General features: G+C 44.7%; 1 protein-coding gene across 4 annotated transcripts in view; it reads left to right on the top strand.

Annotated features, from left to right (window-relative positions):
• Positions 1-17120, top strand: part of LOC135911638 (uncharacterized) — a 44234-nt gene that overhangs the window by 4224 nt on the left and 22890 nt on the right. For 3 of the 4 annotated variants that reach the window (XM_065443980.1, XM_065443981.2, XM_065443979.1), the window contains exons 5-10: positions 1072-1159; positions 3412-3701; positions 8149-8832; positions 12035-12237; positions 13345-13450; positions 16673-16843. In XM_065443980.1, coding sequence (XP_065300052.1) covers positions 1072-1159; positions 3412-3701; positions 8149-8832; positions 12035-12237; positions 13345-13450; positions 16673-16843 — 1542 coding nt within the window. The remainder of the gene's footprint in view (positions 1-1071; positions 1160-3411; positions 3702-8148; positions 8833-12034; positions 12238-13344; positions 13451-16672; positions 16844-17120) is intronic. The other variant, XM_065443982.1, reaches the window with a different exon arrangement.

Here is a 17120-nt window from a genome sequence, read left to right on the forward strand (position 1 = left end):
GCTGCAACAGATTTAACTCGTAACTGAAAGTTCTTTGTATAATTCTCTTCAGCCTGTACATTTAGGGTTGCACATGTGCAGGCATCTGTATGCAATTATTTCATTACACATTGCAGCACACATACTTGAACATTACAAGTGTTACATACGCCAACAGTTAACTCCTTGCTTGAAATTTGTAGTTTTATTAAACTACACTGCACGAGAGCATTTATTGCTCACGGTCAGCAAACTGTGCGTGTGACAAAACTGCAAGACTTCTTTAGCTCATGACGGCATGTCATGTACTGGTGAAACTGGTGGCAAGCTCTGGACATAAGGGAATCACTGCTGTCATCCTTTATTTTGCCGAATGTTGCCAGCATAAGTACACGTTCAGCCCCTTTCCTTGCTTAACCATTTCAGTGTCACTGATGTACCGATACATTTCCGCGTTTCTGTCCCACCATGTTCCTTTGTCGGAAAAAAACCTGACACTGAAAGGGTTAAAGGCCAACCACAACAAAATTCTGTAGGGAGTGCAGGAGATTGAGGCAAGGGCATGAGCCCCAACCATCTATGAGTGCGACAGGCTCAAGCAGCACAAGGCAGTCTCGGGCGCCACAAGTAGGGGGAGGTTGGGGGTCGGGGGATCATTTTTTTACCCTGTTGCCCAAACACCCTCTGAAAAACAAATGGGCTGTCCACGAATAGGGAGAGAGCATGATTGAAAAATTATACTTGGAGATGCCCTGTAGATGTAACATAAGATAGGCATCTATGCTTCCTAATGCGTAAGCAAATTTAACTTGTGCATTTAATTTTGTCATTCCTGTACTCAATGTGCCCATACGCTGCCCATACAGCATGTATAAGACTTTTCCATACTCCATTGCTGCCGCGTACGTAGCGATGTAATATTTTGCAGACACAACCGTTATCATGCAATGTATGCTTTGCGCTTCTCAGCTCAAAATAGCCAGACCTGGTGAGGGGCCCTTTAAGCTTTAGCCGCCAGTTGTGTGCCGTGCTCAGATTTATTTAAGTACATTAAGGAATAATCAAACCTCATTGTGAAAACAAAATTTTCAGCGAAATAGCTCTGGCATCCTCCTTCTGCCTCTTCCACAGGCAGCTGCTGCTTCACCTACAAATGGAAACGAAGCTCATTCAAGCAATAGTGAGTACATTGTGTTTCCTTTTTTTCTTCTAGCTTAAGAACCTGCTTGAAGCAGTTTTCTTTTGCACCATAATTCTTTAAAGGAGTTGTCCTGATCCAACCTTGGGCTTGGTGAAAAAACATTGTCCACGGATAGCATATGTTGCTGTGAACATAACAGCTGCGTTGTCTAGTTGTGCGCGGCACGGGGAGCTTGCAAGCAGAGCACGAAGTCACTTTTTTCTCAAACACTCTTTTTTGAACAGAAGCTAGCTTGTCACTCTTTCCTGAATGCTTTATTTCATAATAATATAGCAGATTCTCATACATGGCTGCTATTGGCCAATAACTAACATCAATCAAGAGGGGTGTTTGGATCATTGCGATCAAGGCAGAAAGCTGGGCTAGTTGGTGTGTCATCATTATTCAAGACTAGTGCAGAATAGCAGGGAAACAGACAGAGAAGACGACAGGACGAGCGCTAAACATCAACTGAGGTTTTTACTTGCGAGCGAAGGTACATATATACATTTCGTTGGTGCATGCGCACACAGGGTTAAAACAGTACAAGCGCATTCTAATCCAAATGTGGCCGACTGTTCTGTAAGTACATTTTTTCTTTTTTGGACAAGGCAAGTGAAGCTGTGCTGACACGGTTATCACCTTCCCTGTCAATGTCATATGCCTCACAAATCTCGCGCCCCCACCTTGTGCCTTCTCTACCAAGCACACACATGGTATCAAACGTAGGCACGCACCCGCATCGCTTACAGTGCATGGCCAAACGGCCGCCCCTCGCTAATGAATCTATCAGCGTTCGGTGCTCTCGTAGCCGTTCATTTAAGCAGGGGCCTAAATGAACGGGAAGCGCTCGTCCTGTCGTCTTCTCTGTCTGTGTCCCTGTTATTCTGCGCTAGTCTTTTGAATAATGGATCATTGCACTTGTTCCCACTGTTACTGTGAATTTTTTATTGATACAGTTTAATAAACAGGCTGAAGTAAGTGAAAATCTGCTTTCGAATTTCCATAATACTTACGTACTTCTAGAAGAAGCTGACTTTCGTTTGCTCACTCTTTGCCACGGCGCCCTTGTAGGAGTTGTTTAAACATTGGCCTTGCTGCTTATTGGTGTTGCAGCTGTCAGGTCCTGCTGATTCCGACTAGTTTTGAACACCCCACTTGCCTCGAACCATGCAAAACTTAAAGTTGGAGTACATGCACGCTTGCCAGTGCACGCCCACTCCTGGCCGGTCCTGGTTAGACGTCTCTTGAGGCTTCACTTTGTATTGAGCTATTGATAGAGTTTCAAAATGTGCAAGTTGGATGTGGCTACTATACGTTGGTCAAGCTGGTGCAGGACAAAGTGGTCCGCACCACATAGTGCAGCCAGACTGGAGCACATGAGCGCGAGCACACATTAGCTACCCTGTCGTGCACAAAGCAAACGCTGCACATACGCACTAGAGTTGCATGTGGCTACGGTCTTCTACGCCGCATAGATATTGCGGCCGCCGCAGTGTGCCGCCATGAGTCCACTGGCTAAGCGCACTGCGGCTAGCTAAGAACTGCATTTGACACGTCGTAGCCGACAAAATTGGAAGTAGTGGCAGATATGTGGACACACAAAATCAAAATTGAGCTGCGCGCCACAGCGACATTCAGCAGGTGGAGCGTTATGGGCACATCCCACTTCGATGTAGTGTTCGCAGTGCAAGGCATTAAAGAAGGAGTGGAGGCACTATGAACAGTATGTTTGACTGCCAATAACTCCGCTTCTGCTGAACACATTGAAGTACTTTTTGCAGCTAAGTATTTCTGAAACAGCCTATTTTGACTTCAAATGTATTTCTTGATTTTAATAATAAGTGGTTCAAGGCCCCTTTAAAGCTACTGCTACAGTATTTGCATGAATATAACACTGTTTCTTTTTTAACTGTGTTAGAAACAAGTGTGTGGGGATTTGTGAAAATTAACATAATTTCAATTAGAATCGAGAAATAAAATTTCACCCATACACGTGGGAAGTATGTGTTTGGTAGTCTTCATATATGTCTGTCCTAGGTCAAGTTCATATTAAAAAAAATTGAGTTTTTTCAGCCATACCCTAGTAATTCGGCACATAAAGGTTAAAGACATCATGAAAAGGATGGGGAAATAACCTCTCATGGGGGCTGCAACAGATAAATCTTTGAAAATCACTTGCATTGGTTATTGTCTTGCGAGCAGAAGCAAAGCTTCGAAGAGAGAGTGTGCATTGTTTGCCAATCATGCAGGTGGAGCCACATTGTCACAACAGCCATACCGTACGGACCAGCAGTCAGTCCAGCCGTTAGGGTTGACTACATCAAGCGGATATCCGCCGCTGCATCGCTCATCCTCACCTCAACAGGAACGGCTGCATCCACATCCCAGCGGAAACACGATGAGCTACCATGTTCACACGCACATCCCGCCTTTGCCTCTGTTACCGCCATCTATTGCCAGCGTGCTGAAACACAAGTCGCCAACGAAGCAACTTACCGATAGCCTTGCAAGATTCGAGCCTCCCGAGAAGGACCTGGGGGTGCGCAGCTCTTTTGTTTTCTCATCTTTTTCATAATTGTGACCAATGCTTTAAAAAGTGTAAGCTGAAGAGAATGCAGATGGTGCCAAATTTTCAAGTACAGTCGCCGGCTGATAACTTGAGCTCAACAGGGGCGACCAAAACATCAGAATCTTAGGGAGTCCGAAATACTTGGTTCGTCTAAAAATGAATGGCTATATTCCACGGGTGGCCAAGAAAGGTGTGCTGTATGCTTAGATCGTCACTTTCAGGAACACCTTCAATTTCGTGTGACTATACACCTTCTCATCGGGCGAGGAGTAAAGGGCGCGCGGCGAGCCTTTCCTCCTCTCTGGCTTGGGTGATCCGGCGCTGCTTGAAAGTATTGCTGTCGCCTGCTGCGTAACGATTTCAAGATGTTTTAGATCGTACTCTGTGAAATTTACGCTATGTCCGTTCATATAAGATCGTCAGGGAAGCCTTTCTGTGCATCTTACCGATGCATAGTACGCGGAAATATCTCTTGGAGGCGCAAACATGTGACGTGGATTATCAGCCGCGGCGTGTGTATGTGTTGCAAACCATACTGCGTATGTCGGTTTTAATTCAACGAAGAGAACCGGTGTTTCTGTATTACCAGCATGAAATGGCAAATCAGCTCACTGTCTGATCACTTGTCATAGGGAGTAATACATAAGAGCGCATACTCGTGTACAGCCAACCTAAGGCAACGACGAAACATCTAAGCGGCAGGCACTATCAAATATTTGTGATACACCGGCATCCTCCTGATGCATTTCAAATCTAGTAGGCTTGAAATCACTATATGTCTGCGCTAGCCTCCTGCATGAGGCCGATGGCGCTGCTCAACACAGTGACCACTGTGGTCAGTGAAACAAATATAAGCTATATATGCGCCGGCATTGCCCTTTTGTCCTGTAAAGCCATAATATATGAGAGGGATCGCATAAAAAGAATGCGATGGCTATTTCTGAGGACAAAATTTCCATAATACATGTGAGCGGGTCGTACGAAACGGAACGAACACAACAACAACAAAAAAATTGGTTATCATCCTGTTTCTCGAAAAAGAAAACGGGCTAACGCCGCAATACGAGCTCGCATAGTCACGCCGTGCAACGTTTATAGATCTATAAACGTTAATGCCATATGCTTGGACCATGCGCTACATAGAACAAAGATATCTGTAATTCAGAACCTACCACTGCTTAGGACGCTCGTGCAGTTCGTAAACGGTCGCTTCAAACGCTGTAAGGTATGCCGTTTTTACTAACCAAAATTATTTTATTCATGGGTGGAAACCTCATCCACCAAACCAAGTAGTAACGCAATGTAATCTGCAGCTAACAGTTTGAACGCGTGTCAAAGTATAACAGCACAGCTCCTATTGTAGCAGAAGGGTACCCACACTGTTATGATCGTCGCATATGTTTCATTGCTCCTAAACCACAGCTTAGAACTGGAGGATAATACTGCAATAAGGTCACATTAGCGAATAACATTCAGAAATGCAGAATTCACCTCCGAGGCTGATTGTATAGGCTCAAATATTCGCGCACACGTCGCGCTGCGTGCTCCGTCCGCCTCAATGCCAGTAGAAACTTCGGCCATACCGACTTAAACCACTTGAGCACTTCTCACAGAACCGTTTACCACGTAGAAGACGCACGCCATACTAAATGAATCGCACGAGCGCGAAAAGAAATGCCATAAACTACCGCCGAGCGTATACCTGCCATGCAAAACGGAGCGCTCGCCCGAGCCAGCAAGCCGACTGCCCATAGATGGCGCCACTGCGCAGCAATATGGTGGCGCCCATGAAAGAACGGTCTGTAGTACAAGAGTCGTCGGTTTCTGCGAACGATAGCATTCCTGGTACATTGTCCAGTATGCTGTGTTACGTCGGACTTACACAACACACATCGATGTTTGCAAGTGATAGTATACTTAGCACAATGCCAAGCACGCTATCTTTCACGTGACTAGCACAAGACAGCGGCATCTGCGAGTGGTGGTGCCAAGCATGCTTTCTTATCACAGTGCAGAAATGCTGCTGAAGAGATTGTGTCGCACAGCAGCACGCACACAAAAAGATAATGGAAAAATAAACAGGACAATGCTTCATTTACAGCTGAAAATCCTTATTGGACACAAAGGCTATATAAATATGCGAAGGCTAGAAATTCGGCCTTGTTAGTACGACATGCTGAAAGTGAAGTGCAAAAAACAGGGACAGATGGAGGGTACAGCACATGCGCCAATTTCAGCAAATGATTTATTAGAAACAAGGCACGAGTACTATATATGCTCGCATGAGAGACACTCAGGTGGCTTAGAAGCCATGCACGGACTAGCGAACATTAAAAAAAGATAACTCTTTTTCTGACAGAGATATGGAAGGGATTCCCACACAGAGAGGTCCGAGATTGTCAGTTTTTGTGGATTCAACTATCAGTCTAGTTTGAGCGTCTTTATTTCTTGTCAGAATAGCGCAACTCTGAAAGAGTGGACGACACCCACACATGCTGCAAAGCTGCTTTGATGCAGGTTAGCTTATGCGCATCCACGTTTCCGTACCCAAATGTTTGCTAAAACAATCACGCTTGCATGACCATGCTAATGCTGTGAACACTCCAAGGGTTCGAGATCAAATTGTCGTTGTGCCATACTTGCACAAAATTTCACACAGCTTAAAGAAGGTAGCAGAGCATGCAAGTATAAGAGTACTGTTTTCTGCCCCTTGCAAGTTGTCTAGTCTCTTGCAAAATCGGCAACCCTTGTGGTAGCAGGAGGCAAGGGTGCAACAAACGGTACAAAACTAGGTAGGTGGCCTGTACAGAGAGCATAGTTTATTGAATTTCCCTCGCCTGTGGCAAATACTACGTAGGGCAGACGGGTCACTGCCTAAGCGAAATTGAAAGGCTTAGAGAACATAAGATTAAAAATGGTCGAAATAGTTGGCTAGCATTGGCGACACCCACTGCAGCACTTGTGGTTGACATCTGCTTCTTCAGAGTTGCGTTGTTCTGACAAGAAAGAAAGATGCCTTAACTAGACTGATATTTCAGTCTGTAAAAATGGATAATCTTGGACCTCTTTTTGTGCGTACATGCCTTCCATATCTGTGTCAAAAAAAGAGTTATCTTTCCTAAGGGTTCACTAGCCCAAAGTCACTTGAGTGTCATTTGTGTGTGTATATCTACTCGCGCCCTGTTTCTAATAAATAATTAGTTGAAGTTAGCACATGTGTTAGCATAGTTAGCATAGTGCTTCACTTGCACTATACAAATAGTTACACATGCTCTCACGCACATGCAGCAGAGCACAGAAAAAACAGGTTATATCATCAGAATCACCTGTGACTCTATGTACCTTACAATACAGTCGACTTCCATTAATTTGACCCTGATGGGACCGACAAAATTGATCGAATTATCCGGCTGGTCGAATTAAACAAGATGCAGAAAAAATGTGAAAACACAGCACTGATTCATTTGGCAGTATTTGCTCGAGTTTAACACGCCTCCGAACCAAACCCACGGCCACTTTCTATTTGTGCAGAGTAGGAAACTGACGTAAAAATGCCATAAAGCTCCTGACAAAAGTAGAAATCTAATGCACGCCCAATTTTTTTTTAGAATGGCAGCCGGTTTCCCAAGATCAGCATCGCTGCTTGGTTTTTAAAGTCAGCTTTGCCACGACTCAGCCATGTTATGCGGTAAACCGTACGAATGCCACAAAAGCGATTTTGGTTTCGTAAACCTTTGCACCGCACAGGCAAGTTTTGGCCCAATCTTCTTGGAAAGCAAAAGGCACCCATTGGAATTGGGTAAATATCATAACCAGACATTGCGAGCTACCATTATTGCTTGAAAACGTTCCTAGGGTGGATCGAAAATAGGTGTCGACGGGAGATGACATGTTCAACACGTTTAGTCTCCCGTAAGTTCCGCCAAGACAGATGCTGCCACTAAAGAGGTCATTATTGGGGTTACTATAGGGATTAGGCACGTGTGCACAGACTGGTCAATTTCAAGTTATCCAGTAAATATCAACTTTAGGATAGGAATAACGACTGTTTGGACCCATAGAAATGCGTGGGCGCTGGCCAGGACTTCTGGTTGCGATCAAATCAACAAAAAAGAATGAATTGACTGGACTCAAATTAACTGAAGTCTACTGTACAAGCAAAACATAGGCAATTGCTAATTATCAGGGCAGGTGAACTCCTTTTTGTGTAAAATTAGTGTAACTTGACTAATACACGCTTCCCCACTTTCTTTATCTGCTTTTTCTGTTGTCATATTATGTATGTGCTGGTGGACTTCAAGATGTGTACTTTATCAATCAATGAAGCTACTTCATTTGGTGCCTCACCTTATAAATTTTTTAAAATCGTGCTCGTTTCTTCTTCCCCCTCTCCCCCACCTTTATTTTATTATTTCAGATGGCATCTCTTAGTTGTCATCGTTCTAATGCTGTCAAGTCCACAGCATTAGGGTGTTGCTACCCTCAGCCACCGGAACACATCGCCACTTCGCAGCTCGCAGCATATGATGACCGTTTTCTTGCTTACATGAACCATTTTCCAAGACCGCTGTATCCTAGGCACCCCTACATAAGTGATGAGGAGCCTGTGAGGGACACTGGCATCGACCTTCGAAAACGGCCACGAGAAGTGAGCGAGAGCCATCTAGTGGATACAAGGCAGTTAAGTCCCTCTGCTAACACAACTCCCAGTGCAGCAGAGAGGGAGGACAGCCGGAGGCACAAACCTGGCTCAGATTCTTCATGTTATGCAGCTGACAAAGACAATGGCCATCACGAGGATCAATGTGACGCCCCACCAGCAGACGAGCCCATGCTCAGTGCCGAACCTGCGAGTGAAGGTTTTGAAGTTTCGGATGCTGCAGTAGAAACCCAGACGGAAGTCAGTGAGGAAATCGATGTCGACGGAAGTTCGCGAGGGCCTTCTCCGGCATATGAAGAACCAAATACAGCTGCAGCAGGATCGGCCTGTGCTGCGTCAACAGCCTGTGCAGTTGCAGCTTCATCTGCACTTGCTTCAACATCGACATCTGCTGCATCATCTCCAAAGCTGGCAGCAACAACTTCAATGCAGCAGACACCGGTGAGACTTGCTTTGTGCCTCCAGTTTTGCTAGGCATTGATAAGTTGGTGACGTCATTCTTTCTCTATTAGTACCCATAGAGGAGCTGCAACCACTGTATATACAGCTAATTTTAGTCATTGTTTAAGAATATTTGGTTGTGCTACAGGAGGGAATGACTAAAGGCATGTTGTTCAAGAATCTGTGGGTTGTCGACATTTTTTTGTGATTTGTTTAGTTAACTAACCAAGATTGTTTAATTAATTTTGCAATTCTGTAAAAGTTAGTTAGAACATCCAAGGAGAAAGTTGTACAGCATTCTAGGAAATGTACATTTCAGCAGTATTAAACTTCCAATCCAAGAAAGCCCACTAAATAGGAAAATCTCGTGACCGCGCATTTCTATGGCACAATCACAGTGCTCTCAAGTGTGCCATGCATTACGAACAATGCTTTTAATCCAGTGTGCTGCAGCTGAGAAAGTGACAGAGCAGTGACACAGGCGTTGGCATAGGTGCCGACTATGGTTTTCAGAGTTTTCCGGAAGGGCAGAGCCCACCCCACCTAAAGTGTCATTACTAGAGTTTTGTCACTCACTTATCTGAGGTTTCTTCTGAGTTTCCTCAACCTTTTCACTTAAAATTTTATTGTGGCTAATAGCTTACTGCTTCATTGTTAGCGTGGATGGGCCCAGCTTTTAATTCATACTTAAGCATTATTTCTTCAAATCCTAATAGGAGGACAAGTGCATTAGAAGCATCAGCGGTGGCTGCCTCACCTGTATTTTCTCACTTTTGTTCTAAATTTCCAATGTAAACACCACGCACATACACAATACATTTAATTATATGCACATGATAAAGTTTATTGTATATTTGAAAGGGAAGAAGGTAGCCAATTGACAAATATATCCAAAGGGATGGATAGCCCATGCATAGAGAATGAACATGTTGCTGTATGTTCATCTCGCTTCAAATCGCTTTGCGTGTTTTTTTGACACTGAAAAAAACCTGTAGACTTCAGTGACCCCTTCGACAGAGTCTTTTGTCAACAACTTGTGAAATCCACGTGAATGATATGTGTCTCAGTATCACTTCTCTTTCCAGTAAGCAAAGCTTATGGCTCATTAAAAAAACACTTCTAATAATTTACAACATTTATTAGGGATGGAAACATTGTCACTTGCATGCAGAGGTCATAAATATACACAGGGTGTCCCAATTAACTATCATGCGCCAAGATTTAAAAAAAATAGCAATGCGTTACTTGGAGAAAACCTAGTGCATATGGTTGCAGTACAGTGGAGTAGCTGCCAGCAATTTTTTTCGTTATTGAGATTTAATTAGGTAACTGTAAATAACTATCTAACTGGAGACATGCTATCCTAATTATCAAAGTGTCAATAAGGCATTTCTAGGTGCAACTAAAGGACATCTTAATTGCGGTGTCTTCAGTGACCTACAAATTGCGTACTAATTTTCCTGACTGATAAATAAACCCCACAAAATATAGAAAATATCATGTGACTGCACTCCTACCCCATCATAAAGCTGTGCCCTTGAACAGGCTCCCTCCGAGTTAGCCAGAACTAAATAAAGGAAATAATAAAAAAAAAAACATTGTGATCGAGCTAGTTCCTTATCTGCCGCACCCCGGCTGAAGTAACATGTTGCGTTTGGTGTTAGTTGGAAACGAGCTGTGATAGCTGTTGTCTTAGCGTAGGTAAAATGCAGAGATGGTATTCTCATTTCTTTTTTTCTTCTTTCTTTTTTTTTTGGCCTCAAAACATGTTACCACAAATGCGAATTGACTACGCCAGTGCAAAGGTTTAAAGGTGCATTTTCTTTCATCCTAGTCACCATGTCTCTCTAATCAGCTGAAAGTAAGCATGATCATTGCCTTGGGAGCTGCAAATGGCAATAAGAGGAAGGCTGCAAATATATGTCAGGTATGGAAGTGTGGTGGTAGACCAAACGCCTTGACTATCATCAGAAATTATGAAAAACTGAGACAAACCGGCAGATTCAAGAAATAGCGGCGGAGGACTCCATCTTTGAGTCCTAGCCTACGCACGGATGTTGTAGCATTTATGGCCGCAAACCCAGCGTGCGGGACATGGCTACCCAGGTACGAATTCCCAGGTCGTCAGTTTGGAGGATTCTGATTGACGGCCTTTCAGCCGTACCATCTTAACCAGCACCAGTGTTTCGAAGATAGGGACCTGTAGAATTGTCTAGCTTTTTCGAATTGGGTCCTCACAAAAGCCGATGAGCCACCGAACATTTTGAGCATCATATGCACAGATGTAACAGCTGTAGCAGCTGTTCAGCTGTAGCAGAAAGGAAGCTGTTACATGTGGCAGAACTGTGCGGCTTCAAGTTTATATTGCATATTGTGATTTAAAAGTACAAATATCAAGAACTAAGTTTGTTGGTAAGGTGCAACTGCTTACTTTTGAGCGTGAATTTATTGATGGACACGTTCCGGCATTTTCACTGCGGAAATATTTTATTTCATTTGCCAAAAATTGCTCATAAATTAAACGAACTCAGTAGTGCTCATAGTAGACTATTGCAAATGTTTTGGCAATATCGCCAGCCAACAACAGCATAATTATTCACAGCACTATTGATAGTATTATTGGCAGTAATACTACCAATAGTACTATTGATAGTACTATCGATAATACTATCGATAGTTAAACTATAGTAATACTATCGATAGTCAATTTACTGATAGTTTTGCATCACTACCATGCATACCTTTGTATTTGGGAATGAAGGTTCCCTTCTCCCTACGGTGAACACGCCAATCCTTAGCCATTTTGCGCTGTTCAGGAGCTATGTTCTCGAATGATTACTTTCTCGAGATTTGGCATACCTCTGCATCGGATGTGTTAACGTTCCTGGCGTTGTCCTAACTTTACTATCTTTGCATTGTCAGAAGCACTGTTGGCTGCATACTTCGACACGTCCGGTACCGAGTCACGCGAAATTTTGCGACACTGACAGTATCCCCAAGAAGTGATCACTCGGGAATAAAGCCTCGTGTTTGTGAGTCCGCTTGCTGGTGTTAACCATCTACGCTTCCTCAATGAGTATGCAAAATTTAAGCTAGATGATCACTTGTGGTCAGTGCTCATGAATTATTTTATATTGCAGTATGGTGCTAATGTCGCAGCCTCCTTCTAACTTGTCTATATAAAAAAATGTAATACCTGCAGGATCATCCACCGGCACGCCAAAGCCCGACCGCTTTTGAGACGCCGGAAAATACTGGAGTGCCTCCGCTGCCAACCCGCTTTCCAGACCCAGATTCGCCACGTGCCATCTTGGCTCAGGAGAGATCGCTGCAACCCTCGCTGACAACACCTGTGAAAGTGATTCGTTTTGACCCTGAGCGCTTCTACTCGCCTCGACGGAAAAGGTTCGCACTTCTGTTCTGTGCATTCTGTTGACGAATCAGTTCCGCAAAAACCCACTTAGTGAAGGAAGCGCTATGAAAGGGAAGTGCCTTTGTCATCCAGTCAGGAGTTGCCCCACGCACTTGTAGCTCTGGTAGACCCAACGGCTATGACACCAATGAGCAGTTTGGCCAATGTTTTATACCTACATGGTTAGGCGCAGCCGAGCATGAGCAGAAACGTAGTCAGCTTCTTCCGGAAGTGCGTAATTCTTATGGAAATTCAAAACGCAGATTTTCGCTTGTTTCAGCCTGTTTAGTTAACTGCTTCAATTAATATATGCAATAACAGTAGGAAGAAGCACTCTGATCCAAACATGCTACTTGCTTCATTTAAAAATCTGCCAGTGGCAGCGCTTTATGGGAATCTGTTGGTGGCGTCAAAGGGCAGTCACCGGCAGCCCCAAAATTGGTGAGAAGGCCTCTGTTTGAAAAGAAAAGGTTACTTTACACTCTGCTTGTGAACTTGGTGCATTGCGCACAACTACAAAATTTGGCAGAGATGTTCACAGCAGTGTATGGTATCACTGGAACATATTTTTTTCTCTAGGCCTGAGGTGTGGTTCGAGGTCCTTTTATTATGAATCCTTACTAACTTGCTCAGCTTTCAGTCATTCTAATTTAAAAGAGTTGGGGCTTTCATAGTTTGACTAATGCATCTCTCTCTCTCTTTTTAAAAAAATGAAATTGTGCTTTTACAAAAATTAAAATAAATTTACGGAATATAGTAGGCTTTCTTGCGCTTACAATGTTAAAGGATGCAATAAATGTCCAGAGCTGTTTAGCTGCTGTCATACGTGTACACCTTGTTAAAAATAGCTTGCCTCTGTCTTTTGTACTGTTCCTTGAATATGTTTTGCTTTGGTCAAATGTTTGCTCAGATCAGATTGTATCCACTTGACCTCGTTTTTGGTTTTCTGTTATTGTTGTCTGTCTCCATCATTTGTACTAATTTGCACTGATGAAAACAAAGGCTGACCAATGGATTGCATTGAGAATTTTGACAGCCTTGCTAACCTATGCCTTCTCCTTGTGCTTCTATTTCTTCCTCTTTCTCTTCCCCCTTCGCAGCCTCATACCAAGGCGGCGACTTTTGGTTGGTGCATCTCCATCTTGCAAGCACACCACAGACTCTGGGAATGCTACCTCTTTGTCCGAAGAGTCTAGAGAATTTTCGGTACGGCACTCTACCAATGCACGAATTCTGTAACATTTATAAGTGGTTCTATGACTTAGCCAAAGCACTATTTGGGTTAGTTGATGATTCATCATTTTAAAAGGCAGTGCTAACAGACTGGACTACAAGATGGAAAGGCAAAAAGACATCAGCACCTCTTCTGCCTTCTGTCTTTCTTGTGGTCCCATCTGCTAGCGCTGCCTTTCCAAACTGAGGTTGTATGATTGCCTTTGTGCTACATAGAGTAGCGTTTTTACGGTAGTTGAACAAGGAACGTTGCTGGAACCAATGTTTCGACAAGGGGACTTTTCTTCGTCAGGGGCAGCAACTGCTTTCTTTAGCAGTATTTATGTACGGGTAGCTCACTCTCCACTGGCCTCATTAGTGGAGGAGGAGAGAATAAGATGTTGCATAGAGTAGGGTAATAAAAGTCGACATTTGGAGAAGTGAGAGACTCATGTCAAGAGTCACCTACTTTTGGCCGGAGATCCAGATAGTCGATCCGTTGACTGCGGGGAGAAGAGCCGAGTTGGCAGGATTGCAGTGCTCAGCCAGCATAGGAGAAAAGACGCAAATCTTGGTGCCTGTTTCGACGAGATAGCGGACTTTGGGTAACATGGTCGGTGACATGAAAAACACAACTGCATATTGGGCCAAGAACAGCCATCACCATCAATGTTCGGCCCAACTGTTTCCCGCATAGGAGCAGGGCTGATAGAACTGGTTTGCGCGAGAGCCATAGCAACGGTGCTACCAGCAATGCATAACAGGAGGAGGAGAACAGTGTCCAAAGTGACCGGGACTGGGGCAGCGAGGTCGTGACAAAGAACGTGGCTGGCGTGTTCGGATGGCAGCGACCTCAGCTGTCACTCGCGCTACTTGCCGTGTAAGCTCCTCATTATCTTCGAGGAGATGTGCATAGCTGTCGCTAGTGGCTGCACCACGGGACAAAGGGTCAGGAAGGCAATGAACTGTGGCCACGGAGGGAAAACCGACATCCGTAATTTTGTCGGCCAACTGAGCCAGAAATTTCAGCTCGGTCGGGGATGAAGACGTAGTTAGGATCATGCGCACCTGTGGGGGAAGACGCTGCAGGAAAAGTTCCTGGAAAAGTGCACTGTGGGTTGAAAGAGCCAGGTCTCTAGCCAAGGCTTGCCTGTGACGCAATAAGTGGGTAGGTTTTTGGTTGCTGAGCTCCTCCAATGTAAGAAGTTGCTGTAATCGATGCCGCTCCGTTTCAGTGGTGCACTGGATGAGCATTGCCTTGAGGTGGTCATAGGGGCAGTTTTGCTCGTGCACCGTCAGCGTGCTGGGCATGTCCTCATTGTCTTCTTGTAATGGAACCATTGCGGCATGTAGTATTGGACTACACATACGTGAGCGCTGCTAAAGAAAACAGTTGCTGACCTGACGAAGGCAAGTCCACTTGTTGAAATGTTGACTCCAGCGACGTTCCTTGTTTGGCCACTGCTTATCACTTCGTGCCTCCGTGTTCCTCTAAACCTCCATCTTGTATAGAGTAGTGTTTGTGATGTAGTGCATGGAGGCCTCCTCAATTTGGTGTGAGGCTTGCCAGAACTAGCTGAGGCACTGTAGTCAACCGCTGAGCATTGGTGTGGGCAGTACTGGGCAGTCCTGGCTGAGAGGTCAGAGACATATAATACTGTTGGGAGCTCAGTTTAGTGGAGACAAGGAATACACATTTTCCCAGCTTGGGAGCGGAGAGTCAACTGGTTTTTACAGAAAAGTAAAAGCATAAATGCAGGTTTTCCAAGCGGCTGTGGGAGCTGCCTTGATTGCAAGAAAGAGCAGGTGGTAATGACTCCCAAGGCGAGGGACACTGGCTTTCTGAGAAGCGTGGAGAAAGGAGAGACGTACAGTCGCTACAATATCATGTTTTTGTGTATATAGGCCATACGCAAGCTTCAAAAACAGTAAGTTGAAAGTGGAAGTGCAGGGTGTGCATGAATTTTGGCTCATGCTGCAGCTTTGTGGCAGTTATTTCCACATTTCAGTGAAGCCTAATCATAAGGGGAAAGCAGCTTTATGTGTTTTTTGAATTGTGCTAAAAATGCACAAAGGTGAACTTTAATTATTGATAATTTGCAGGGAAGCCAAAGAGAAAGAAAAAAGGAAATTCTACTGGCCGCACATAATCTATTATGGAAGACACTGAGCTTCAAAGATGAGTGAATGTGGTGATGACTGAATGTGTCAACTAAATCCGCCTTTTTCACGGCGGGACGGCGCATGCGCCCTGCCATAGCGGATTAGTCGCGAAACGTTTTGGAAGGGATGCGCACACGGCTGCACGGCCAGATATTGGGGGGAAGTACCCCGGAAAAAAATTGGCGCTTGGACGCGCGCTGTTGCAAACGCTCGTGCCATGTACTGCGTTGAAACTCTACTGGTAGCTTGACATCAGCGCGGTGCCGAAAACGTGCATAAGACTGCAACTCCACTTTGAAACAGAAAAGGGCTTGGTCCAGACTGCACCGTGAACCACGTAGTTGCCGTCTTGCATTGAAGGCTGTCAAATTTATCGATAAACTTCTGTGTTACACTTCAGCGACACTTCAAAAAACACTTTGCTGACGCACTCTTCTTGCAGTGTCGGCCCACTGTTGCTGGTGGTGGCAGCGCGTGCCTGAGTTCGTGCACTCTTTTAAGGCGGGGTAACACTGGGTCGAGGTGCAATTGCAGACATCAGCGACAACAAACTCAAGGCAGCCACGTCGACAGACGGAACTGCGCGTGCTTTTATCGGCCGCGCTGTTACCACAACAGCGCACTTGGGCCTATTCACCCATTATACTCAATGGGTGAACGACATGCTGCCCCGGAGAAACCACTAATAATTAATCGTGATCCACGAAATGCCAACTGACGCCCACTCAACAAGGGCGCAGGTACACAAATCAACCGGCAAAATTCACGACACCCTTCCAAAACGTTTCCAGTGGTGTGCGTCAGAGGGCAGCACAGGAACATGAAAGAGGCGGATTGTTTCTGTGCTCTGTGCTGACAACTATGCCAGGGTGAATTTGTCATGGTTTGAGAGCTGTTTATTCAGCTTGCATGGTCTGCAGGTGCAAAGTTTTTATTTCGAAAATTCCTCACCCTCACATTTTTTCAAAGGTTTGTTATGAGGGTCATGGATTGCATGCAAGTGTGCATTACATGTGTGAAATACAGCAACCTTTCCTCTCCTCATTTGTGCAGGCCCTGCTTGATGAGTTGGTGCACAACTTCCCATTCGTAACAAAGTTGGCAGAGAACATAAACCAGGCTGTAGTTGGCCCAGACGGTACCTACAGTGAAGGAACAGATTCCCGATTGGAGCCCATCCCTGAAGAAGGTCCTGTTGACCCTGGAGACATGCTGACCTCACAGGTGATTTAGTAGCACTAGGTTCAATTGCCCGTTGTGGATGTGATGCTATGGCAATGACCATTGAGGCTCTAATGCATTTTGATGTAGTGCATTGCAGCACTTTGATATACAATTGCCAACAAATTTTTCTGACCTGCTTGATCATGCAGCGCTTGTCCTTGTCTGTCTTCCTTGTGTTCGTGGTTTTATTTGCGCTAAGCTATACTTCAAATATGGACGACCAACTAGCCCAACAGTCAACTCTACTGATCATGCAGCACTGCCACATTCAAGAACC

The sequence above is a fragment of the Dermacentor albipictus genome, chromosome 5, assembly GCF_038994185.2.
Source record: "Dermacentor albipictus isolate Rhodes 1998 colony chromosome 5, USDA_Dalb.pri_finalv2, whole genome shotgun sequence".
In the NCBI taxonomy this organism is placed as follows: domain Eukaryota; kingdom Metazoa; phylum Arthropoda; class Arachnida; order Ixodida; family Ixodidae; genus Dermacentor; species Dermacentor albipictus.